This window comes from Sus scrofa, chromosome 2 (assembly GCF_054392235.1).
Source record: "Sus scrofa isolate SSC_HxYL_T2T_F1_AM1 chromosome 2, Sscrofa_HxYL_maternal_Yorkshire_Landrace_v2.0, whole genome shotgun sequence".
NCBI lineage: Eukaryota > Metazoa > Chordata > Mammalia > Artiodactyla > Suidae > Sus > Sus scrofa.
The window spans coordinates 142,377,218-142,400,976 of NC_139384.1; the positions used below are offsets into that span (position 1 = coordinate 142,377,218).

General features: G+C 43.5%; 1 protein-coding gene across 4 annotated transcripts; it reads left to right on the forward strand.

Moving 5' to 3' along the window:
• Positions 1-1,894: 1,894 nt before the first annotated feature.
• On the forward strand, positions 1,895-22,397 carry ISOC1 (isochorismatase domain containing 1). Of its 4 annotated transcripts, none has more exons than XR_014838753.1 (5): positions 1,895-2,245; positions 12,091-12,210; positions 12,314-12,517; positions 14,144-17,331; positions 18,317-18,372. XR_014838753.1 is itself a non-coding variant. In XM_003123901.5 (5 exons), exons 1-5 carry the CDS (start codon positions 1,940-1,942, stop codon positions 21,346-21,348), a joined length of 894 nt encoding a protein of 297 aa, XP_003123949.1. In that variant the 5' UTR covers positions 1,895-1,939; the 3' UTR covers positions 21,349-22,397. The 4 variants fall into 4 exon arrangements, 2 of the variants coding, with proteins under 2 accessions (XP_003123949.1, XP_084870612.1); XM_003123901.5 differs by lacking the exon at positions 18,317-18,372 and adding an exon at positions 21,202-22,397 and having other exon boundaries at positions 14,144-14,260; XM_085014486.1 differs by lacking the exon at positions 18,317-18,372 and adding an exon at positions 21,202-22,397 and having other exon boundaries at positions 2,144-2,573; positions 14,144-14,260.
• The last annotated feature ends 1,362 nt before the right edge of the window (positions 22,398-23,759 follow it).

Below are 23,759 nucleotides of genomic sequence, written 5' to 3' on the forward strand. Positions count from 1 at the left end.
GTTGGTATTCAATAAATGTGAGTGTGTCCATCAAACACCTGTTTTATCAATGCTTTTTGGTAAGTTATTACCATAGGACATTATTAAATTAAATCGCCATAAGTCAATCTCACGAAGCACAATGGATATGGAAATTGGTTTCTTTACTGAAAGTCAGAAATGTATTTTAAGAATCTGAGAGTGGATTAAGTATGCTGACTCAGGGCTACCAGAAAAGATTGTACAGATGCAGAGGTGCTTCTTGAGTGGGCCTGAAGTCCAGACCAGTGTCCAATCTCCAATCTGCCTTGTCCAGTCCCAGAAGGCATTAGTGGGTAGAAGGAACACTTTAAAATTAGTCCACCTAGAATAGGTACTTTTTTGGTAATTATCCTAGAGAACTTCCTCTTATCAGCAGGGATTTGCACATCTGCATATAGAAGAGCTTGCAGTGGAGAAAACATTGTTTTGGGTCTCATGGATTCAGACAACAGTTTTAAGCCGAATCTAAAAGTTTGATGAGAAGCCAGAAAACAGACTATTTTCAGTAGCTTGGGTACAAGTGAGCAATAATGGTCAAAGTATGGGATAAGCATTACTTCAAAGCAGTGATTCTCCACTGCTTTGCCCCGTGGGGGATATCTGGCCACGTCTGGAAACATTTTTGATTGTCAAGATTAGGGAAGTGCAGGCTGATGCCAATTGTGAAATCCTGCCGTCTATTTCTTTCTAGTAAGATGAAACCCCTAATTTCTAAAATACAAGTTTATGTTTAGATTCGTAAGCCTATCTTCCCAGGACCTGATGTTTAAGGAAACTTTGTTCTTAATGTATACTTTTCTAATTCCAGCTAATTATAGTGCCCGACAGTCTTAAATCGGACTATTATTATTTTTTTATTTTTATTTTTTGTCTTTTTGCCATTTCTTGGGCCGCTCCTGCGGCATATGGAGGTTCCCAGGCTAGGGGTCCAATCGGAGCTGTAGCCACTGGCCTACGCCAGAGCCACAGCAACGCAGGATCCTAGCCGTGTCTGCAACCTACACCACAGCTCAGGGCAACGCCGGATCGTTAACCCACTGAGCAAGGGCAGGGACCGAACCCGCGACCTCATGGTTCCTAGTCGGATTCGTTAACCACTGCGCCATGACGGGAACTCCCGGACTATTATTTTATTTGAAGACGATCGCTTTTACTGGTTTCAAAAACAGATTCCTTCGTTTGACTATCAAGTCCTGATTTTCACTCTTAAACCTGTTTTATTTTGCAACTAACTCCCAATCCAAGTTCTCCCAGAAATTAGGCTGAGATAAGCAGAGGCCAAGATCTCAAATCAATGACCAGAGCAACACTGTGTTCCACGGGATTGAAGAAACATAACATTCTGAGTTTCGGATGGCTTTGCTAACCCGCCGCTCTTCTCAGGGTTATCCATCTGCCCTTCCTATAGGTTTTAAGATTACAGCCGCCATCCTCTAGGACCGCCTGCCTCAGGACAAGGCCAACAGGTACGGCGTTCCAGCAGATCTGGCCGGGCAGCCCGGCGTCCCACAGCACAAACCCAACTCGCCCAGCTCGACGGTGGAAGGCGGGTCACCGACCGCCTTCAGGACTCGAGCACCGGGCAGGTCAGGCAGGTCGAGGGTCTGAAAGGCACCCGGGCTCCCCCGCGGCGCGCCGGCTCGGCTGCAGGTGGGGCGGCGCGCCGCTGGGAGGTTGGAAGGGGCGGTCCGGGCGGCCGGCGCAGGCGCTCGCCCGCCAGCGCGCCCCCGCCACAGCGCCTGGCCCTCCGCGGGGTCCGCCCTCCGCTGGGGCGGGGAGGAGGGCGCGCGAGCCGAGGCCGCCAGGACCCGCCCCCTCGCCTTCCCGAGCGGGCGGCGGGCGGCGTGGGGAGGCGGGGCCGCGGCGACCGGCTGTGTCTGCGCCTCGCGGCCTCGGAGCTCGCAGACGCTCGGGGAACATGGCGGCGGCGGAGCCGGCGGTCCCGGCGCTCCCGGGCGGCGGCGCGGGCGCGGGGGCGCCGTCGGGTACGGTCCCCGTGCTCTTCTGCTTCTCCGTCTTCGCGCGGCCCTCGGCCGTGCCGCACGGCGCGGGTTACGAGCTGCTTATCCAGAAGTTCCTCAGCCTGTACGGCGACCAGATCGACATGCACCGCAAATTCGTGGTGCAGCTCTTCGCGGAGGAGTGGGGCCAGTACGTGGACCTGCCCAAGGGCTTCGCGGTGAGCGAGCGCTGCAAGGTGCGCCTCGTGCCGCTGCAGATCCAGGTGGGTCCCGCGGGAGGGCCGCGCGCCCCGCCGCTGCTCCCGGTGTCCGTGTGTCCCCGTCCCCGCCGCGCTCCTCAGGTGCCCCGCGGCGGCGGCCCTGTGCGCCTCGCCGGCAGGAAAGGGCCGCACCGCTGTCGCAAGCCTGGGGGACGGCCCAGAGAAGGTGCCAGTCCGAAGGTGACAGTCACCAGCTGTCCTCGGCCGACAGTGGGGCGTGGGCCTCCCGGCGAGTGGCTGCGCGCGCGAACGCCCCCACGTGTGTGGTCCTCAGCCGCCCGCATCCGCTTTGTGTGCCGGGAGCGAGTGCCAGCCTCCTGCCTAACCGAAGGTCTGTGCAGTAGTAGCTGTTTGTACTTTGGGGTGATGCAGAACCGGGGAAAAGAGACTGTGGGGAGTATTGGCCTTAGGGTTTTTTCCGGAGTTGTGTTTACTACTTGCGGAAACACAAACTTCAGGAGTCATATCCTTTCCCTCCTCCTCTTCTCCAGCTTTCAGCTTTTGGTCGTAAACCTTTCCTGTCTTTTAGTGAAATAACCATTTGTTCAGCTTCTTCCTAGTAACTGTCCACTGAATCTATTGATTCGATCACCTATGTTGAAGAAGTCGGACTCAGGATTGCAGCGCCTTCCGTAAATACCCAACTTTAGCTAGACCATCCTTGCCTGGTAATTTAATGCTGGCTGAAAAAGTTGTTATACCTGAGGATTATTTTATAGCTTTTTAGTATTTTTAAAAAGCTGTAGTCTAATACTACGCAGATCTGCCTGGTATATTCTTTTTCTGCTCAGCTCTGAGGACTCACTGGAGGATTTATATTTTTGAAAAGCAAGGACAAAAGATATAGTTTAGGAACTACACCCTCAACATTTTTTTTAGTTGAAAAACTGATGAACCACTTCTTTGGAAGACCAAATGGAAATGTGGGATTTGGGGTTAAAAGGCATTTTAATATCAAGTGTCATTTTCTGAGGACTATTCTCCAGTTTTGGGTTTTTGTTTTTTTTTTCAGTTGTAGTTGACCATAGAATTGATCTTATCACCCCAGTACCCAGTCCAGAAGCGTCCAAGGCAGGTACTTTAATTGATTAAAGTTCCTGTTTTCAGAGAACAAAGGCTAGGAGATTTTTATGGTCAACCCTTAGAGAGCCGGAAGGGAAGCAGTTGGTGTCTGAGACCCTAGAATTTGCCCTGCCATTGGGAGAACTGTGGTTGGTAGGTGATTTCTCCTCCCCATTTTCATGTCTTCAAGAGTTCATGGCTGACATCTCTCTGCAGCCTTCCTTGTCTGTGTATTTAGATTATCCCTGCCAAAATACTGAAGAAGTTGGATGGATGTACCTTTGACAAATCCATTAATAAAGGCGAGACTCCAGATACTAACCAACGAGGTCTGGAGCTTTGCTGAGGATGCTGACTTCTTCGTGATGCCTTTCCCACAGTGGGTGGGAGGGAAGGTGGGCTGTTGCCTAATACGATGCTGTGCCAAACCAGTGTCCTCCCCACATCTTTAAGGCTGCCCCCCCATTCCCCACCCAGGAGACGATTTTTATTTTGAAAATTCAAGGCCTCACTCTGATAACTCTTTTTACTTAAACATTCTAGAAATCAATAATATGTATGTATATATCTGAAATGTATTGCAGTATTTCTCAAAAGGCAGTATGTAATGCAGGTCACTTTTGCACTATTTTGCTTGGCCTTGGAGATAAAATGTAGTTAATTTTTGTCGCTTTTGAACTATTTTGCTTGGTATTGGACATAAACTGTTAATTTTGTATGGTAGTGTTTAAAATAATTTTAACAGTACTACTCTGTTCCGTACTTTTAAGTGTTTTTATTCCCTAAATAGTCTGAAAATTCTTAAGCATCTCTTACATGATACTTTATATGTCTTAAAGTACTTAAAAATGTTTTCCTTTTCCATTATTTTGTTTTCATAATCACAATAGCTCGACTGCTTCAGCCAGGTGCCTTCCCCAGCCTAAAAATAGAAAATGTGGAGGGATACACACACCCATATCATATCTGTTTGTATACTTATTCTGATAGCTACGTATATCTGTGTAAGAGGATATATATGTGTCTGTGCCTGTGTGTATATTTATACACCTGTGTATATGTGTAATGGAGACTTTGAGAAAAGGAAGGTATTTGCGTGGCCATTTTACTGTAATTTTGGGGAGCTTGGCTGTATAATCCTAGAGACAAGGACATTCTTTGGCTAGATGAGAACATAGAGTAAGTGCTGTAAGTGCCTGGCGCAGTGAAATGTGAACATACATCGGACCCAGTCCTTGTTCCTGACCTAATAATCTCACTCCCTCATTTTGCCAAAGAGCAGAACCTAGAGGAAATTGCCCGAGGTTCCTAATGGTAGAGCTAGCAAAGCATGTGAAGGTCCCTCTCTTGCAGCTGGCCATAGCATCCTTGTTCTCTTTTTTTGCTGAATGAAAATATCGAGCAGAGTGGAAAGCAAGCCACAGACTTGAGCCTGTAACATCTCTCGTTTGGATGCTGTTTACTGTTTCTTCGGAACAGATGCCTGTCACTTAAGAAGACTCAAGGTAGCTAGCTGCTCAGTGAGCCATGCTCTGGGGATGCTCAGCCCCTGCTCCCAGGAGCAGGGGCAAAGACCATACGGTGGGCCGGGTGTGGCCCACGGCTGAAATAAAGCCATTTGTTCTTATTTCTCCAAAAGTAGGCCTTAGAGCCTCTGCGGCCCTGGCTCATGTACTCTGTATTCTGGAATGGGTTCTCAATTTACATAGGGGTCTGAGTTTGCCTTCATGCTCATCCTGACTGCTGTTGCTAGTGACCTTGTAAAACACACTGGTTGCTTGTGCCAACCCTGGTGATTGGTTAGCGGTTCTATGAGGCCTGAGCTTGAAGACCCCCCATTGCCAATATTAGGCTGTGGTAGCTGTTGAGCGTCTTCTTTTCTGAACTCTTCGGACCGAGTGACCGAGTGCCTGCTGACAGCTCAGGTAGCTAAAGACAGTTCATGCTTCAGGCATGGTGTATGAATCTTCAGCTTTGTCAGAATGCCTCAAGTCTGAGGAATTTTGAGATGCAGGGGAAGGCATGTAAATGAGAGGATCATACCGTGGGGAATGGAGGTCATTCTTTATGACTTAGGCGCGTTAATTTTTCCAAAGGTATTTCCCAAGTTTTAACGCGTGGAACATTCAACGCTGCAAACTCCTGTAAATTTGATATCATACCACTCCCAGTGTATTTTTCCAGCTTGTCACCAGCAAAGGCAGAGCCCAAGCAGAAGAGAGGAAGAAATGGCTATTGTGAGAATGACACCGGTGAGAGGATTTCCCTGCGGTATGTAGGAGGGAAGGTTCTGGCACCTTAGCGTGAGCAGCAGATAAGGGCATCCCTGGGAAGGTTATTTTGACCTTTTTCTGGGATGGTTAATTCGGAAGGGATTCTGCTCCAGCTTTCACTTTCTTGGAAGTTGATTCGTACCATTATTGTTTTAAACAGAGCAGCGGCTTGGACATTTTAGAGCTAGGAATGATCCCCCAGTTGATGGTGGGGAGGGAGAGAAGGCTGGATTTAGAATGACGAGGGCAAGGCCTTGGGTCCCCTTGGGTGTTGTAGTTGCAAGGGAGTGATTTTTTGATGGCAGAACCTTTACCATGGCAACGTGCAGGAGGAACAGGTACATGAGCTAATGCTCATAAGCTCGTGAGCATCTCAGGTGGCGGACAGTGTCAGAGGCACTGGAGAAAAATAGCTGGATCCTGCGGGTGTGACACTGTCTCAATTAGTATTCTCAGTTACTGCCCAAAGCATAGTACACATTTTGCCTCTTGTGGGTGCATTAGAGGCTGCCTGTAAATCAGCTTTGTTTGAGAGTGGGGTGCTCTGATCTGTATCTGGAAACATTCTTTTAGTTTGCCGAGGGGAATCCAATGTAGATGCAAATGTTACTGTGTTCCTGGGATCTTGCCTTGACCCTGACCAGAGGCACAATCTAAAGAAACCCCTCTGTCCTCAGCACTGAAATGGGTGGAGTTAGCTGGCCTTCCTGGGGCAGTTAGAAAGCGATATTTTAACTGATAAGCTTGAGTTGTAATCTTGATGCCAGGGACATTAATGTTTATGATAGGTGAGTATGTTTTAGGAGTGAAGTGAATATTCCCTTGCCGTCTGAATTAAAAAGCCCCACAGCTGTTTTGCTAGGAACAGATCACGTAATTGTAAGTCTTTTGGTGATATTTGGAAATCCACTTTATGAATCACTTCTTAATACTATAGACCATGTCAGCATAACAGGTTAGGCAGGATCACTATTTCTTCATATATATATTTATGGATTTCTTGAGGTATCTTAGTGGTAAGTGGTATTTTAACTTCTCTACAGAAGAACTTTTGAACATGTCCTGGATTACAGAGTGCAGTGTATATTGCCTCCAGGGGGGATATCACAATAGCCTAACATATTGATTGATTACATGAAGCTGATTTAATCCTTGAAATAGCTCTGTGAGGTAGATACTGTGTGTATTGCCTTGTTTCAGATGAAGAAGCTGCTTTTTGGAGATGTTAATGATTTGCCACACTGCACGTAATTGAAGTTTGTGCAGTTGGTATATGGACTCGGATTCTAAGGCTCCCTGGCTGTCCTGATCCCCGATAGGCACCTTTGTGACCTGGAGAGTCAGGTCGCAGACCTCTGTTTTGTGTTAATCCGTATTGGAACAGTGCCTCACCATACCAGTGGTAATCAGATTTCCTCGGAAACACTTCTCCATGAAATAATGATAACTCATCTCCCTTTCTGGACCTTCATGCCTATACTGTGACTTTAATAGACCACCAAAGTTTCAAAAACATCACATTTACAGCTCTAAGCTGGAATCATTCTTAAAGATACACAGTTAACTCCCTGTAGTCGCTTGCTTGCTCGAGTGTTGCTATAACAAAGTACTACAGACTGAGCAGTGTATACAACAGAAATTTTATTTTCTCACAGCTCTAGAGCCTAGAGACCCGGCTTGGTTCTGTGAACGAGAATCTGTTCAGGACCTCTCTCCTGGCCTTTGGTGGTTCGTCGGCCGTCTTTGGCATTGCTCGGCTTGTGGACACATCACCGTGATTTCTTGTCTTCTCATGCACATGGCCTTCTCTGTGTCCAGATTTCTCCTTTTTATAAGGACGCTAGTCCTGTTGAATTAGGCACCCAGTCTGCTCCAGTATGACCTCATCTTAACTAGCTATATTTTCAGTGACTATTTCCAAGTAAGGCTACTTTGAAAGGTCCTGGTGGTTAGAAATTCAACATATGAATTTTGGAGCCCACATGCAACACTCACCATGCATTGCTTTGATGCGGGGAACAGAATGGTGCACCATTTGTTCTAAGCAAGGTGGGGCTGGGGCGCGGGAGCCACTGAGCAAGGGCGGAGCAGATTCCTTGCAGGAACATGGCCAGAGCACGTGTGAAGTGAAGAAGGGTAGATTGGATTTGGGGGTGAAAAGTCTTTCAAATATGAAATCTGAGCTCAACTCCTAGCTATGACAGTTCTAAAGAAAGTGGGCAAAAAAATTTATCCTTGAAATTGTTCTTTTAAACTCTTGCTTGAGGAAGCCATTGGTTGTGGTCAGTTTTGTGTATTAAATTATGTATATTGATGTATGTATTTTTATGTATGTATGTGTAAAGACATATATAGATATATAAACATGAGAGTATGCATTTATACACATTTTTATATGTTATTTCTTCATACTTCTAGAACATGTGTTGATGTGTAATTGCCACACTTTTATGTGTAATGGCATTTGGTCAAATCCACTTTTTTTTTTTTTTTGGCTTTTTGCCTTTTCTAGGGCCACACCCACAGCATATCCCAGGCTAGGGGTCGAATCGGAGCTGTAGCCACCAGCCTATGCCAGAGCCACAGCAACGTGGGATCTGAGCCGTGTCTGCAACCTACACCACAAGTCACCACAACGCCGGGTCCTTAACCCACTGAGCAAGGCCAGGGATCGAACCCGCAACCTCATGGTTCCTAGTCGGATTCGTTAACCACTGCACCACAGTGGGAACTCCTCAAATGCACTCTTAATTTGCTTTCATGCAGTTGCAGCATGTTTGACGGTGAGCAGCACTTTTAGTTACCCACAAAGTTTTGGTTTAAGAGAAATTTCTGAATCAAATTTAGGAGTCCCCAAGAGTTCCCTCTGTGGCACAACAGGATCAGTGGAGTCTCTGGAGCGCTGGGACACAGGTTTGATCCCTGGCTGGACACCATGGGTTAAGGATCTGTTACTGCTGCAGCTGTGGTGTAGGTTGCAACTTCAGCTTGGATCTGATCTGGCCCAGGAACTCTATATGCTGCAAGGCAGCCAAAAAAAAGAAAAAAATATAAGTTCCTAAATTATAGAGTGAGGGTGTGATATAAGAATAATTTTTGGAATTCATATGGATTTGGGGTAGATGGGGAGGTTGGTAAGACATACAGAATTTTTCAGGGTTTTGGTGTTTTGTTTTTTTGTAGCCTCACATCCTCCTACTGCTATGGCATAGGGAGACAATATTTTAAAATAAACTTTTAATTGTAGAGTAGTGTTAGATTTTCAGCAAAGTTGCAAGGATAGGACAGAGAGTTCCTGCATGCCTGTACCCAGTTCCCGGTCTTGCTAACGTGGTACACCACTGTGGCTTGTTTGTCACAGTTAAGGAACCAACATGGGTACATGCGTATCAGTTGAGCTCCACATGTTAGATTTCACTCGCTTTTCCTTAATGTCCTTTTTCTGTTCCAGGATCCAATCTAGGATACTGATTTTGTTTCGTTGTCCTGTCCCCCGAAACTCTTCCGGGCTGTACCAGTCTCTCAGGGTTTCGTTGTTGTTGATAACCTTGACAGTTTTGAGGAGTACTGAGTAGGTATCTTGGTAGACTGGACCTGAGTCTTGGTTTGTCTGAGGTTCTTGTGCTCAGTCCGGGGTGGAGAGGAAGCTCACGAAGGTCATTTTTATCGCACAGCACGGCCACATGCTGTCCCCTTGACTTCACTGATGTTTTCATCTTGATCGCCTTCATCTGGAGGCAGTGTCGGCTAGGTTTTTTCACTGTACAATTCCCGTCCTTCTCTAGACTGTTCTCTGGGGAAGCAAATTACTAAGTGCAGGCCACTGTCAAGGAGATGTCAACTCCTGGAGAAGAGACTGGCTAGACATTTTGACTCATTCAATTATAGCCAGTCATCTGTGCATTAAAAAATTCCTCACCCCCTGACCTCTATGGTTTTTTTCCTTCGTTTAACTGACGGTTTATAGATGACAAGTTCCTATATTTTAAAAGGGCCGGCAGGGTCATAACGATTTCGGGGCTGCATTTTCTGACCTCTCCCTCCTCCTAATATGGCATATAGCTGATGTTGTCCCCTGCCCAGAACAGGTTTCTTCGAGCTGAAATGAGGTTTAGGGGGTCTATGTAGCAGGAAACCCAGGAAACCACAATGTGGAATAATCTAAGATTTCTGAATAGGTAAGGTTTTATTCCTTTAAATATCCCAGTTTTCAATATTTTGCCTGTTTTATGTGGTAGTTCTGAAATGTTACTTCATTTAATATGTTCTTAACAAGTGTGATAAAATGATGTCCCAATTTATAACTTACATGTAGCTTACTACTCTTTCACTGAAGTCTAGACTGAGAACTAGTTGAGCTTTGATCTGCTTTTATTGTATTTGGATTTTTTCTTCATCAGCTATCATATCTTGCTAGTATGAGTTTGCCTATCTCCAGCAGTTTCAATTTTGATTTGCTCTTTATAACCTTCTGTTAATTTACAGTCTGAACAACCAAGCTTGTTAGGAATGTGTACAGCTTGTGTGTTAGTGCATGGCCATCCAGCATACTTTGGCAATTGCCCGGGAGGTTTATTTTGCCCGCTTGCTGGTTTTCACCTATTGTAGAATGGCAAGATCGCTGAGTTTCATTACAATTATTTGAAATAGAACATTTGCAGGTAAACTGCTTTTCATAATGTACCCTCCGCACTTTGTGGATGCCTAGGGATCCATGGTTCAAATTCGAGACTTTTGAGCCAAGATTTAATGTTAACGGAGAATTTAAGATACATGGATCATAAACAGTGATTTGTTTTCAACATAATACCCTAAGTATTCATATATACATCATACTCATTGCTTTTGATCATGATTAAAATGGAAGCGTGGTACTTGCATTAAAAATGTAAGTAAGGAAGAAGCCAAAGATGGAGAGTATCATTTAAGATGCTTGGATATTTATTTTAAACATAACTTTATTGGCAGAGCAGGGAAATCCTCTACATAGTGTTAGGATTACAGGTGGCACTCCCGTTCTGACATGAACTTGATGTTGGTCTGCTCGTGGTTAATTGGTGCACATCTGTAGAGTGAATACCAGAAGGCGTCGTATTAAGGTGCCAGAGTCCTTCAGACCAGGACAGAGGTAAATAAAGTGCAAACTGACTAGAACAGTCATACTGTTAAGGATAACAGATTCCTTGTAATGATTCGCTTAATTCCTGGAGTAATTGCTTTTCGGGAGTAGGCCATGTGCAAAGCTACTGAGGCAGAGTTGAGGGCTAGGCTGTAGGGGCAGCCACCACCGTGTAATCAGTATTCAGTTTCTTCTAAAAAATTATCAATAACTATTATCTGTGGGTGGTTTCAGAGAGACCAAACCAGAATAATTAGAGGGGAGATTTAAGGGGTGGCTGGTAAGAGTAGTGCATGGGTTCATTCAGGACCGGACTGCATCCTTTCCAGAGCTTTCTCTAGTTTGAAAAGTGAGTAGAAGGAAAAGCATCATGGACTTAAGAAATTCAGTGAGGTTAAATTCTTGTATGCTGTAGGAATTTTCTTTTTTTTTGGTAGATTCATACTGGGCCCAAGTAGAGTAAACTGACAACAGCAACTCATGTAAAGCTTAATAATCTAGTACCCAGTTTTTAACTTAATTCAGTGACTTTGCTGATTAAATATGTGTAAGAATGCAGATGTCGCATTTATGTCTGTCCATCTAACAGTGGTGATGTGGTTGGCATCAGTTCCTTGCATTCTTTTGAGCTCTCAAAGGTTATTCTTGAAAATACCAACTTAATATTTCTTTCTTGATGATAGGAGTCATTCAGGATTTGTTTCTGTTTTTTTGGTTTTTTTTTTAGTTTTTTGTTCCATAGTCTCTGCTACAGATTATTTTAAATTTTACTCTTTGCGCTTGTAAGCAATGCCATCATAAATTTAAGTTTTTTACTGTTTTTTTTCCTGATTATAAAAGTAAAACATAACTTTACATATAAAATAATATTTGGAAAATGTTTTAAAATGGGATTTGAAAAGTAAAAGATAGGTATTAAGAAAAAATATATAACCACTTGTTAATATTTTCACATATCAACCACTTGTTAATATTTTCATTTATTTCTACTTTTTATTCATAGTTTTACATGATTGAGATACTGTTGAATTGTGCTTTTTTAAAAATTAACATTGGTTTATCAGCATTTCTTCTTAGATGGTGCAGAGTTTTTGATAACATTGGCATATTTTAATTGGCTAAAAAACGTTTGTCATGTGAATGTGTTAAGATTTATGAAGTCATTTTTGTATTATTGGTCCTTGCTTTATTTCTATCACTATTGAAAGCAATTCAGTGAACGTCTTTGGGAATAAATTTTTTTCCTATTATTCGTATCATTCCTTTTGGATAATTGTTGTAGAAATTGACTTAATGGGTCAGTGAGACTGTTTTTCTCTTTTTACTGACCTCTGCTGAAAATAAATGTCATTGTATAACATGTGCTAAATCATTCTTTTTTCTTTTTTCCTCAGCTCACTACCCTGGGAAATCTTACACCTTCAAGCACTGTGTTTTTCTGCTGTGATATGCAGGAAAGGTTCAGACCAGCCATCAAGTATTTTGGAGATATTATTAGTGTGAGCCAAAGATTGGTATGCTTATTTTTTTTTTCTTCAGTTTGCCGAAGCATGATATACATTCATACACACATGTATGTATATTGCCAATTATCTGTTTTTTTTTTTTTCCTCCCAGTTACAAGGGGCCCGGATTTTAGGAATTCCAGTTATCGTAACAGAACAGTACCCTAAAGGTCTTGGAAGCACTGTTCAAGAAATCGATTTAACAGGAGTAAAACTGGTTCTTCCCAAGACCAAGTTTTCGATGGTATTACCAGAAGTAGAAGCAGCATTAGCAGAGATTCCTGGAGTCCGGAGTGTTGTGTTATTTGGAGTGGAAGTAAGTACCTCTTGTTGTGTCTTGGACATGGTAGCGTTTGTAGAAAACAACGTTGTTATTTCTAGAATGTAGTTTCATGCATAGACTACCATGTAGCTAACAGATAGAGAAAATAGCTGCCAGTTGTTAAGTGTTAACTCTTTGCATGGCATTAATCTAAGCCCTTTATATCTCTTAATTCATTAAACTCTCAGAAATGCTCTGAGCTAAGTACTTCTGGTCTCCTTATATTACAGATGAGGAAACTAGAACACAGACGCAGTATATCTTGCCCAAGGTCATACAACTAGGTAAAGGATGGCGCTGCATTTGAATCTCGGTTGATTGATTCTTGGGCCTTTGCTTTGAACCTCTTCTTTTGATAACACAGTTTCACCAGAGAGATTATGTTTATTTATGTCTTGCAGGATTTCACCTTGGTTATATTTTTGTTCTAGGAGGAAAACGTTAGACGTCATAGGGTTCATTGTCCTTTGCATTTGAATCATGTACATACATTTTTAAAAGAAAAAACTGCTCATGGGTTCCTAATGGTGGAATTAAATGGATATTTTGTTTGGTGTGTTTTCTTGGGCAGGTACAGACAGAATAGAAATAAATATGCATAGCTTTAAAATAGTTCCCGAATGGAAATTTTTAGATTTTGAAAAAAACCATCCAGACAGTGAAATCTGAATAAGACTAATTTAAGCTACCCATGATATTTTGACAGTAGGTTTCATAGTCGTAGATTTTAGTAGTAGAAAGATGTAGTTTAGTTCCAGGTTTAAAAATATATTAAATATTTCTCTGTTTTGACTTAAATAATGATAAAAGAAGCTGATTTGTATAAATACATCATGCCAATTGCTGTTGCTGACTTCTGCGCTTTTCTTGCTTATTCATCATGAGACCTTGTACATAGTAAAAATCATCTTTGATCCGTCCTCTGGGGCGAATTTTAATGAATTGATCATTTTCCACAGTACTCTTGTCGTGTGACGGTAGGCGGCATTATTAAAATATGCTTTCATTGGTTGTACACTCTACTTATTGTTGGAGAGTGTTTTTACTTTTTCTTCTCGGCTGATGAATTGTTTCAGGTTGGTACTGATGGAATCTGGAATGCATTTGCTAGAGATGTAAACTGGGTGTGTTTTGCTTGTGTTAACAAGTTATTTTTAACTTGGCCAAGCTTTACTACTGGGTACCTTGTAACAAGTCGGTTTTACCACGCAGGGTGGACCTGCAGTACTGCAGACTCATTCTTTGTGTTGGGCACTTGGTGTGAATACAGAAAGAAACCCACCTGTGAGTGGCATCAAAACCAAGTGTCGGCCTTTTGAAGGTCATCCAGATGACACAGATGAAACTCTTTAAACAGACTTCTCACAAAGCTCTAAGACCATGTTCACGGTTCCCAGTACAGAGAACACTGATATAATCCAATTCCTGACTTTACAAAGAGGATATGAAAGCCAAAGATGCTATTGATGCTCAAGATCCCTGGCGAGTTAGAGGCAGAACTAGGTGTAGACCAAGGTCAATAGACCTATAGTGCTCGTTCTGCTTTTCCATGTGGTTGCACATTTGTAAAACACTTGCATTTTACTGCGTCATTACATAGGATTTTTACTTTCCTGCTAGACTCATGTGTGCATCCAGCAAACAGCTCTGGAGCTCGTTGGCCGAGGTATCGAGGTTCATATCGTTGCTGACGCCACGTCATCAAGAAGCATGATGGACAGGATGTTTGCTCTTGAGGTAATTGTGCTGCTTTAAAATAAATCATTTACCAAGTTTTCCAGATAAATTTGAAGAATACTGAATATGTAACAACGATGAAAGGTTTACTTCTTAAATTGTGAGTTTGGTCTGACAGTACCAGACTCTGATTTCCAGGGTCTCTGCTGTGCACTGACTGACCTGAGGTTTTGCCGGGTATCCTGTTTGATGCTGTCTCTATCTTTAGAACTAGATTTCTAGTGATGCCAGATGTTCCTTTACATCGTCTCTTGTGACGCTGCTACAGTTTTGCGCATGAACTAAGAAGTATTCCAGTAAGCATAGCTTGAACTATTTAGAGATTTGCAAATTAAAAACAGCTAACCTAGGCTTAGGTCTTTGGCCAAGACCTTGCCCAAAGGCTAGGGCATGGTGGGTCCATGTCTGGTTCAGCCTTACACTAGATTTCCTTAGACTTGAATTTTTGGGACCAGCATGTGTGTCGCTGACTAGACACCACTCCCACACAGTTTGCTGGCTCTCTGTGCTGGAGTGTGAAGGGGTACCATAGCATCAGGGAGTCAGTCTGTGCTTTCCGTCTAATAGTAGCCTTACTTAAGCGTTTCCTATGCCGAGACTATTAAAAAGCATACTACCACATAATCCTTTGAAACCTTCGCTCCATATGATGGATCACTCACTCTTTTTTCTCGCTCTCTCACGTTTAGTTCTGTGATAGTTTTATTTATTTGTTTATTTTTTAATTTTTTGGGTCTCTTTCCTTTTTCTAGGGCCACTCCCGCAGCATATGGAGGTTCCCAGGCCAGGAGTCGAACTGGAGCTGTAGCCACCGGCCCACGCCAGAGCCACAGCAACGCGGGATCCCAGCCACGTCTGCAACCTACACCACAGCTCACGGCAACGCTGGATCCTCAACCCACTGAGCGAGGCCAGGGACCTTACCTGCAACCTCATGGTTCCTAGTCAGATTCGTTAACCACTGTGCCACGATGGGAACTCCTCTGTGATAGTTTTAAAGTAATGTAAATCTGGATTGAATTGCTGAGTTTTTACCTGATTGTGTCTATTGAGAATGGGAAGTGTAGAATTTTTTTGAGACCCTCCATTGCTCCACGCACACACTGATGAGTGAGCCACTTTCTCTGTAGGGTTGCTCAGTCATCTGTAGCCGAAAATGTTTCTGGAGTGATGAGTTGGGCCAAGCAGAGAGGAAAGAAAGGGGAAAAGTCAGTCAGGGGGGAGGCCGATGCAGAAACATCAAGAGTTGCTGGCGGCAGTAGTGGTTTTAAGGTCCTGCTTATATGTCCCTTCTCTTACGGCTGAAGCAGTGAGTCCTGTTTTGGGCTTATAGGTGGAAATAGTTTTATTTATTTTGTTCAACTATTTTCAAGTCTCTCTGAACCCTTGGGTTAGGTGGTTCCCAAGTGTTGCTTCTTTTCTTCGAAGCAGAGGTCTTTACGTTATCCTGACAGTCGCATGAGCTAATCAGCTTCCACTTTTCAAATTTCCTTAATAATCTCAGTTGAAACTGCCAGGTCCTTACTACCTCAGCAAGCAGCTCTTTTCCTCTGTGAATAATCTTTATGGTAATTCTGCAGTCCAAAAGTTGAAGTGTTTCCAGGGAAGTGAAAAATTAAAAACGTCTAAAACCGAAAATACTCTTTGTTTGTAAAGTGATTTCAGAAACTTTTGTCCTACATACATTTAAGTTTTTTAGACATATCTTGAATGACCTGAAATGAAAGATGTGTCTTAAACTTGAATGGATGTAGAAAAAGAGTTTTTGAAATCGCTTTACAAGCAAAGAATATTTTTGGTTTTGGGTGTTTTTAGTTTCTCACTGTAGATTTTTTTTTTCCTCCGCAGGGCCTCATGTGTGGCGTATGGAAGTTCCTAGACTAAGGGTCAAATTGGAGCTATAACTGCCAGCCTGTGCCTCAGCCACAGCAACGCCAGATCCGAGCCATGTCTGCGACCTACACCAGAGCTCACAGCAAGCCAGATCCTTAATCCACTGATCAAGGCCAGGGATTGAACCTGCATCCTCATGGATACTAACCGGGTTTTTTTTTTTTTTTTTTCCCTGAGTCGCAACGGGAACTCCAAGAAAGATTTTTAATTATAGATCTTTATTATAGAAAATCTTGATTATTGGCAGTTCTATCTTCTAACAAGGCTCAGAGTTAAAAGTCAGCCATTTACCCTTTCAACCTCATTCTTTTTTTTTTTCGTCTTTTTAGGGCTGCACCCGCAGCATATGGAGGTTCCCAGGCTAGGGGTCTAATTAGAGCTACAGCTGCTGGCCTACCCCACAGCCACAGCAACTTGGGATCCGAGCCGCGTCTGTGACCTATAGCACAGCTCATGGCAATGCCGGATCCTTAACCCACTGAGCGAGGCCAGGGATTGAACCTGCAACCTCATGGTTCCTAGTCAGATTCGTTTCCGCTCTGCCACGAAGGGAACTCCTGAACCTCATTCTTTTATAGGTAGTCTGTAATTTTACTGATTAGGAGTTCAAACAGTGGCAGGATAATAAGGATTTGAATGCAGGTTCCAGCTTTTTGTAAATTTTTTGTCCTTGGACAAATTGCCTAATATCTCTGCCTCATATATTTCACTGATGATGTGAAATATTTCTTGTTTATGGTAAAACAAAAAAAATTAAAACATGCAGAAAAAAAAAATTTTGCTCTGCCTTTTGGCCTCTCCCCCTCCCCCAATACTGTGCCTTGTGCATCTGCATTGCGCATTGACCAAAGTGCCCCCATCAGCAGAAACACCTGCTCAACCGTTAAGAGTAACATGCTCCCAGAATCAACAAGACAGCTCCTTAAAAGATAATGATCCTTCATGATCTTTTAAGGGGCCACACTGATGCTTAGATCTGGATTATGTCAACTGTCAATCAGCCGTCATTTAAGGTACATCCTTCTTTCTCCGAAAACTTATGTAACTGTGCCTTGACTTCTAATGGGCAGGACAATTCTTGGAGCTTTCTCAGGAGCTGTTTTGGGGTTAAAATCCTCAATTTGGCTTGAATAAAATTTTCCATTTCTTCTTCTTTTTTATTTTGTCATTTTAGGGTCGCACCCACAGCATATGGAGGTTCCCAGGCTAGGGGTCAGATCGGAGCTGTAGCCACCAGCCTACACCACAGCCACAGCAACGCGAGATTCAAGCCACATCTGTGACCCACACCACAGTTCACAGCAATCCCTGAGCCTTAACCCACTGAGCGAGGCCAGGGATCGAACCTGTGTCCTCGTGGATGCTGGTCAGATTCGTTTCCGTTGAGCCACGACGGGAACTCCAAATTCTCCGTTTCTTAAATTGAGTGATTAATTTCTCATCAACAGTGAAATAGAAGTAATAATGGTCACTACGTGGGAGGATTTTTGTGAGGATTAAATGAAGTCATGTATTCCCAGCACAATAGTACAGTGCCAGACGTGGTGAACACTCAAATGGTAGCTGTTGCTTTTATTTCTTGCTGAAGCTGTTATTTGTTGTTGTCTTCACAAGGTTCGTCTGATCAGAGCTGTATAAGCATCAGGTAGCTTCCAAGACCCAGAAGGGACGAGTCCTGAGACGTGCTGAGGAGGGAAGGAAAGAATATGGTCTGGGTGGATGCAGAAGAGCTGGGTGCCTTGGGTTCCAGTTGCTGAGGTTGCAGGGGAGAAAGGAAGCAGGTCAGGCCGTGATGGAGGAGGGGTGCCTCATTTCAGATGTTTTCCTCTTCGTCTTAATTTGCTGTGGAGGTGTTTTAGTTAGTCCCTCAATCCTTGGAAGAAATGAGTCATTCTGTGACTCTGAAAGTGAACCAGCCGTCTCGAGGGTTCCCCTTCCTAAGATGGATCATTCGGAGACACTCCACACTGCCTGTTACGATTCTTACGCTAGGAGTTCCCGTCGTGGTGCAGTGGTTAATGAATCCGACTAGGAACCATGAGGTTGCGGGTTCCATCCCTGGCCTTGCCGTGAGCTGTGGTGTAGGTTGCAGATGCGGCTCGGATCCTGCGTTGCTGTGGCTGTGGCGTAGGCCGGTAGCTACAGCTCCAATTCGACCCCTAGCCTGGGAACCTCCATGTGCCTCGGGAGGAGCCCTAGGGAAAAAAAAAAAAAAAAAAGATTCTTAAGCTAGTAAGATGTATAGTCACCATTATTGAAACTTCTCTGCCGGGATCTGTGGTGTGGGCTTTATTCCACTCACTTTTTTTGAGCACTTATCATCTGTCAGGCATTTTTCTTTCAACTTATAAATGTAGAGTAAATATGGAATAAAACAAAATAGAACCCTCTCTCTTGAGCCTGATGTCCTTGGCCTTCTGGGGAGTTGGTAGTGTTGCCTGGGAATTTAATGGGTTTAGTCCCCATCTGTGCCCCCCCCCCCAAAATTGCTGCCCTCTCTGAGGCTTGCCACAGTTTTGTGTTCTTGCATTTTTAGGTTTGTAGTTCAGAGTCCCCTTTCCTTCCCTTTGGCCCAGTTGAACTGGTTTTACAAGTGTAACAGGAGAACTGGGGAAGCCTCTTAAGCCATGGCCCCATGTGCATGAAACAGCTGGAGTTTTAGTTGCCATTTTTTCAGCCAGGAGATACGATGATTTTGGGTCCCAGTATTGTAGGTGTCCTCATCGCTCAGGGTGGTGGTCAGGCACCTGCCGGGGACTGGAGAAGGTGCTGCTTGTTCTCTTTCCCCGCAGGCACTCTTTCAGGACGGGGCAGGGCAGGCACCACCTGGGAAGGTTTGTGAACTTGACCTGCAAACTTTGCATTCCTAGCAAAGGCCTGAGCCATCCCCTTCCCAAAACAGGTTCCTGGCTTGCTTATCTTTGAATGCAGCCGAATTGGCCGTGTCTCAGGCTTGAAGCTGAGAGATTTTGTGTAGGTTTCTATTGACTAGAAGGTATTTTCTTGCCTTCAGTGTCCCAGCTTGCGCCTAGCATCCCCCAGGATTGTTGGCTTGGGGTGGACCTGGCTCGGGTCAGCAGAGTGCTGTGGAGAAAGCTGGCTTCTTCCTGAGTCATCCCATTTCTCCCTCAGACCTGGCCACAGTTTGCTGTCCTTCCTGCCTCACGGTTACTGAGGCCTGACCTGTGTTAGCACATCGAAATAAAGCACTTGCACAGACACTGAGAGTGTGACTCAGATTCAGACTGACTCACTGCCATGTCCACTGACTGAACAAGGAGCACTAAGGAAGGCAGGGCCACCGGTTGGTGAGGGGGAGCCCTGGGTTTGAATACAGGACGTTCACACCAGGAGCTGCAGCTCCCCTTACATTTACTCCCCACTCTTCTGGCTGAAGCAAACAGACAGTCAGTCCTTTGAGATTTCTAAGGGTTTTGATATGAGAGTCAGGACGTGACTGAAAAGTCAAGAGGAGGCTGGAGTTCCCGTCATGGCGCAGCAGAAATGAATCCACCTAGGAACCATGAGGTTGCAGGTTCGATCCCTGGTCTCGCTCTGTGGGTTAAGGATCCACCATGGCTGTGACTGTGGTGTAGGCCAGCAGCTGTACTACCGATTCAGCCCCTAGCCTGGGAACCTCCGTATGCCGTGGATGTGGCCATAAAAAGCAAAAAAAAAAAAAAAAAAAAAAAAAAAGTCAAGAGGAGGGAAATTAGTCTCCAGAAGTCTAAAAAACTTAAGAGATACCTTGCACTCTAGTATTTGTCCCAATGTAAAGACTACCAGCAGCCTTGCTTTTGTTCTTCCTCTTTCCCTGTAACTCTGCTGTTTCTTCATTTCTCGAGAGTTCTGTTCCGCTGCTCTGCACACTCTTCTGGTACTGGTTGTTGAGGCCCAAGCTTGCTTTCTGATAGGCAGTCTCTGTCCTTGGGGATGAAAAGGAAGAGTCTGCCGGGGGAAGGTTGGGCCCTCGGATCTACGGCCATCGGAAGGGTTTACTTTGACTCAGTTGGCATGTCCCGGTTATTCAGGTGACCCTTTTATGACGAGAGCCTGATCTGAGTCTCTTCCTCTGACTTGCCTAAGAATCGTGTCTGACCACCTCATCTTCTGCAGCTCTTAGAGTGGGCGTTTCTTGGGATAACAGTTGGTCTGTTTTTTTCCCCTCGGGTTTCTGATCGTTACATCCAGAAATGACTCCCTACTTCCGAATTCTTTTCCCGTCCCCATCCCCTACCCCTTGGCTCTGTTTTCTCTTCTCTTCCCTCCTCACTCCCTTTTTCCTTTCTCCCTTCTCCATACTCTTCCATGCCCCCCCCCCCGCCCCCCTTGAGATTTCTGTCCTTTGGTCTTTATTGTGACTCCATTGGAGCAGTTTGTCAGGGATGTTCTTTGACTTGTCACTGAAACTCTATACAACCTTAAATTTGTTTTTTTGGCCATGCCTGCAACTTACAGAAGTTCCTAGGCCAGGGATCAAACCCATGCCACAGCTATATCTCAAGCTGCTGCAGTGACAACACCAGACCCTTAACTTGCTGCACCACAGGAGAACTCCCTCTAATGCCACCTTAAGTTTTAGAAAAACTCATGTTTAATGGTTGGAAAAAGGTTACGATGGTGGCAGTGGTGATGGTTCTGCTACCATCCAGGGTCCTGTTCTTAAACCTCACTCGAGGCTCCTCTCCCGCCAGCCTTTCTTCCTTGTGGGAGGGACGAACAAGTTTAATGTTATCTGTTCAGAGACAGGAAAAGGAAACTAGGAATCACTGTTTTACAGTCCTTAGCCTTGGTTTCCCTTCTGAGCCTGACACGTATGAGTCATAATGTTGGCTACCTGTCATCTTTTACTTGTTTACCCACTAACCGGTTTGTAGTGTGGCTAGTTTGAAATCTCTCCCCATCACTGAATTTGATGGTGTGGTTTTGCTAGAGGACACTAATCATTGTGTCCTGGCCTGCTTTTTGCTGTTTTAATATAGTGTTCATTCTCATGCTTCTTTGTTGATTCATCTTTATCTCTTGTGTTTTTTTTTTTCCCCCCCTAGCGTCTTGCTCGAACTGGGATCATAGTGACGACAAGTGAGGCGGTCCTGCTACAGCTGGTGGCTGATAAAGACCATCCAAAATTCAAGGAAATTCAGAATCTAATTAAGGCGAGTGCTCCAGAGTCGGGTCTGCTCTCCAAAGTATAGGATGTTAGAAAGACTGGGATGCCACTCGCCGTCAGGTGGCAGGACCATAAGCCCAGACAAGCTCTTGTCTCTACTAGAATTAAAATATTAAGGCAAAAACTGGCTCCTTTTGCGCCTCTTAGTTCAAACTTAACTGGTTAGACCATTGGGGTACCAGCATTTAGTTACAGATGTCAAAGGCTTCAGGTGCTGCTTACCTTTTTATGTTCATGTGCTTTTATTTATTAAAAAGAAATTATCATGGAGGTGCCTGTTTTGTCTATACCGTATATACTGATCATACTTTCAGAAGTGCACACTCTTGTGACGTCCTCTTGTGCACAGTGAAGACAAAGAAATACCAGTGATGGTTTGACTTTCGTGTTATTCTAAGGTGTATGTTACAACGTTAATGTGCAGTCAGTGCTTTTACTTTACAGGTTGATTGAAATAGGATTATTATATGAGAATTTAAAAACAGGACTCTGGATCTTGTCACCCCTTTCCCTCTCAGTGCAGTCCACTTATTTATTAAATGGCATTGATTTTACCAGATGAAGTTACGTGAAATAATTATATCGCTTTCCTAATTACGCTAACTTTTTCTGCTCACCAGTCACTGATCTTCTGTTAATGTCTCTTTTTTTAACTGACTCTTTTACCTGGAAAGACTCGTGGGGTCATTGCTTGTTTTAATTTTGGAAACAGATGGGATGGCTTGCAGTGCCATATAATTAGTGGAAGGTGATTTTAAGATCTTTGAAGTATTGCTTTAACTGAGTAGCTTTATAACCATCTTGTGCAAGATTTAGCGAAAAGATAAAGGCTGGATAAAATGTAGTTTTGAAACATCCACATTGTTTGATATTTTTTCCACCTACCTTCTAATTTTTGTTACTGCAAAAGGCCTCAATAATGATTTGGTAGTATTAATTTTGTCGTCATTACTACCCTTCAATAAATTTTATTTTCACTAAATACTTATTGTAGTGTTTTAAAATTTTTTTTAAATACTATGTGAAATACGGAACATTGCTGTCTTTTATATTAAAGTAATTAAAGAAAATGTATTACATGAGTGAAATTATTTTGTCCCCCACAGCATGGCCCTTTGAGTGTGTTCAGGGAGTCTACTATTTTAAAAGGTATAAAAAATTTTGACATTTGTCATCTTTCAACTCATGGGAATTTTCAAAGAAGGAAGATCCTTTGCCTGGGGGGCAAATGGAGTTTATCGAAGGACTTTCTTCATCATTCAAGAGCAGTAGAAATGTTTATTTTGTCAGTGTAATAAACAGCAACCTAGTGTTCCTACGGGTATGTGTAAATTTTTTTTTTTCCCTGCACATTTGTGTGTCAAAAAAGAAGAAACATATTTTTCCACGTTTCAAAGTAGTTTTTTAATAAATTCCACCTAGCACATCTCAGAGTCCAATATGAATGCATATCACCTGGGGAGTCTTGTTAAAATGCTGACTGAATTGCAGTAGCTCTGGGTTCTGTGCCTGACATTGTGCATTTCCAAAAAAAGCTGGTTTCTAGCAGACTGCTTAGGGGGGACCATACTTTATGAGTAGCAGGGATTTAAGCAACATCACCCATTTTTCTCCACTTGCACCCCAGCCCTTCCTTTCTCATGAAACACCCCCCCCCCCATGAAGCCTTTTCCCAGCCGAACAGTTCTGTGACCTTGAATCAGTTTCCTATGATTACCATAACAAATGACCACAAACTTTGAGGAATAAAACCACACAGATTTATTGTCTTCAGTTCAGTAGGTTAGAAGTCGGAATTAGGTCTTGCTGGGCTACAATCCATCTTTCCCACTACATTCTAAGCTCCTTGAAAGCGAGACGTATGCATTTATTCTTTACTCATTCCTGAAACTCATTTTGAGAACCTCCTAAGTTCTAAACATTGTATCATGTGTTGAGGACAGAAAGATGTCCCTAGGAAGCTTAGGGTCTAGTACAAGATCAGATGCATCATAACCTCTCAGGGAATGTAAATTGAATTGTGTCAGAGGTTCAGGAATGTCAATATGTGAAAGTTCAGAGTAACATACTTGTGAATTCTGCCTTCTCCCTTCTTTTTTGCAGATCATACAAGCAGGGTGACATGGCCTTATTATTGTAAGAAATCTGAATTGATTTTAATACATTAAGCGTTGAATTTGGAAGTGTCTTGTGATTTTGGAGGTTAAGAAAACTCTTAACTGCTGTAAAGACCTTGAGAACATAAGCAGAAGAATAGTCCAGTGAGAACATAAGCAAAAGAATAAGTCCAGTGTATTGAATTGCAAGGGGAGGTAGAAGCAGGTTCAGGACACTTCTTTTATTGAAATGCTAAAACATCTGATGAAACTTTATGTAAAAAGTAATAAAAGTGATAACGTATTCTAACCAGGAAACCAAATACCCTATTACAGCCAT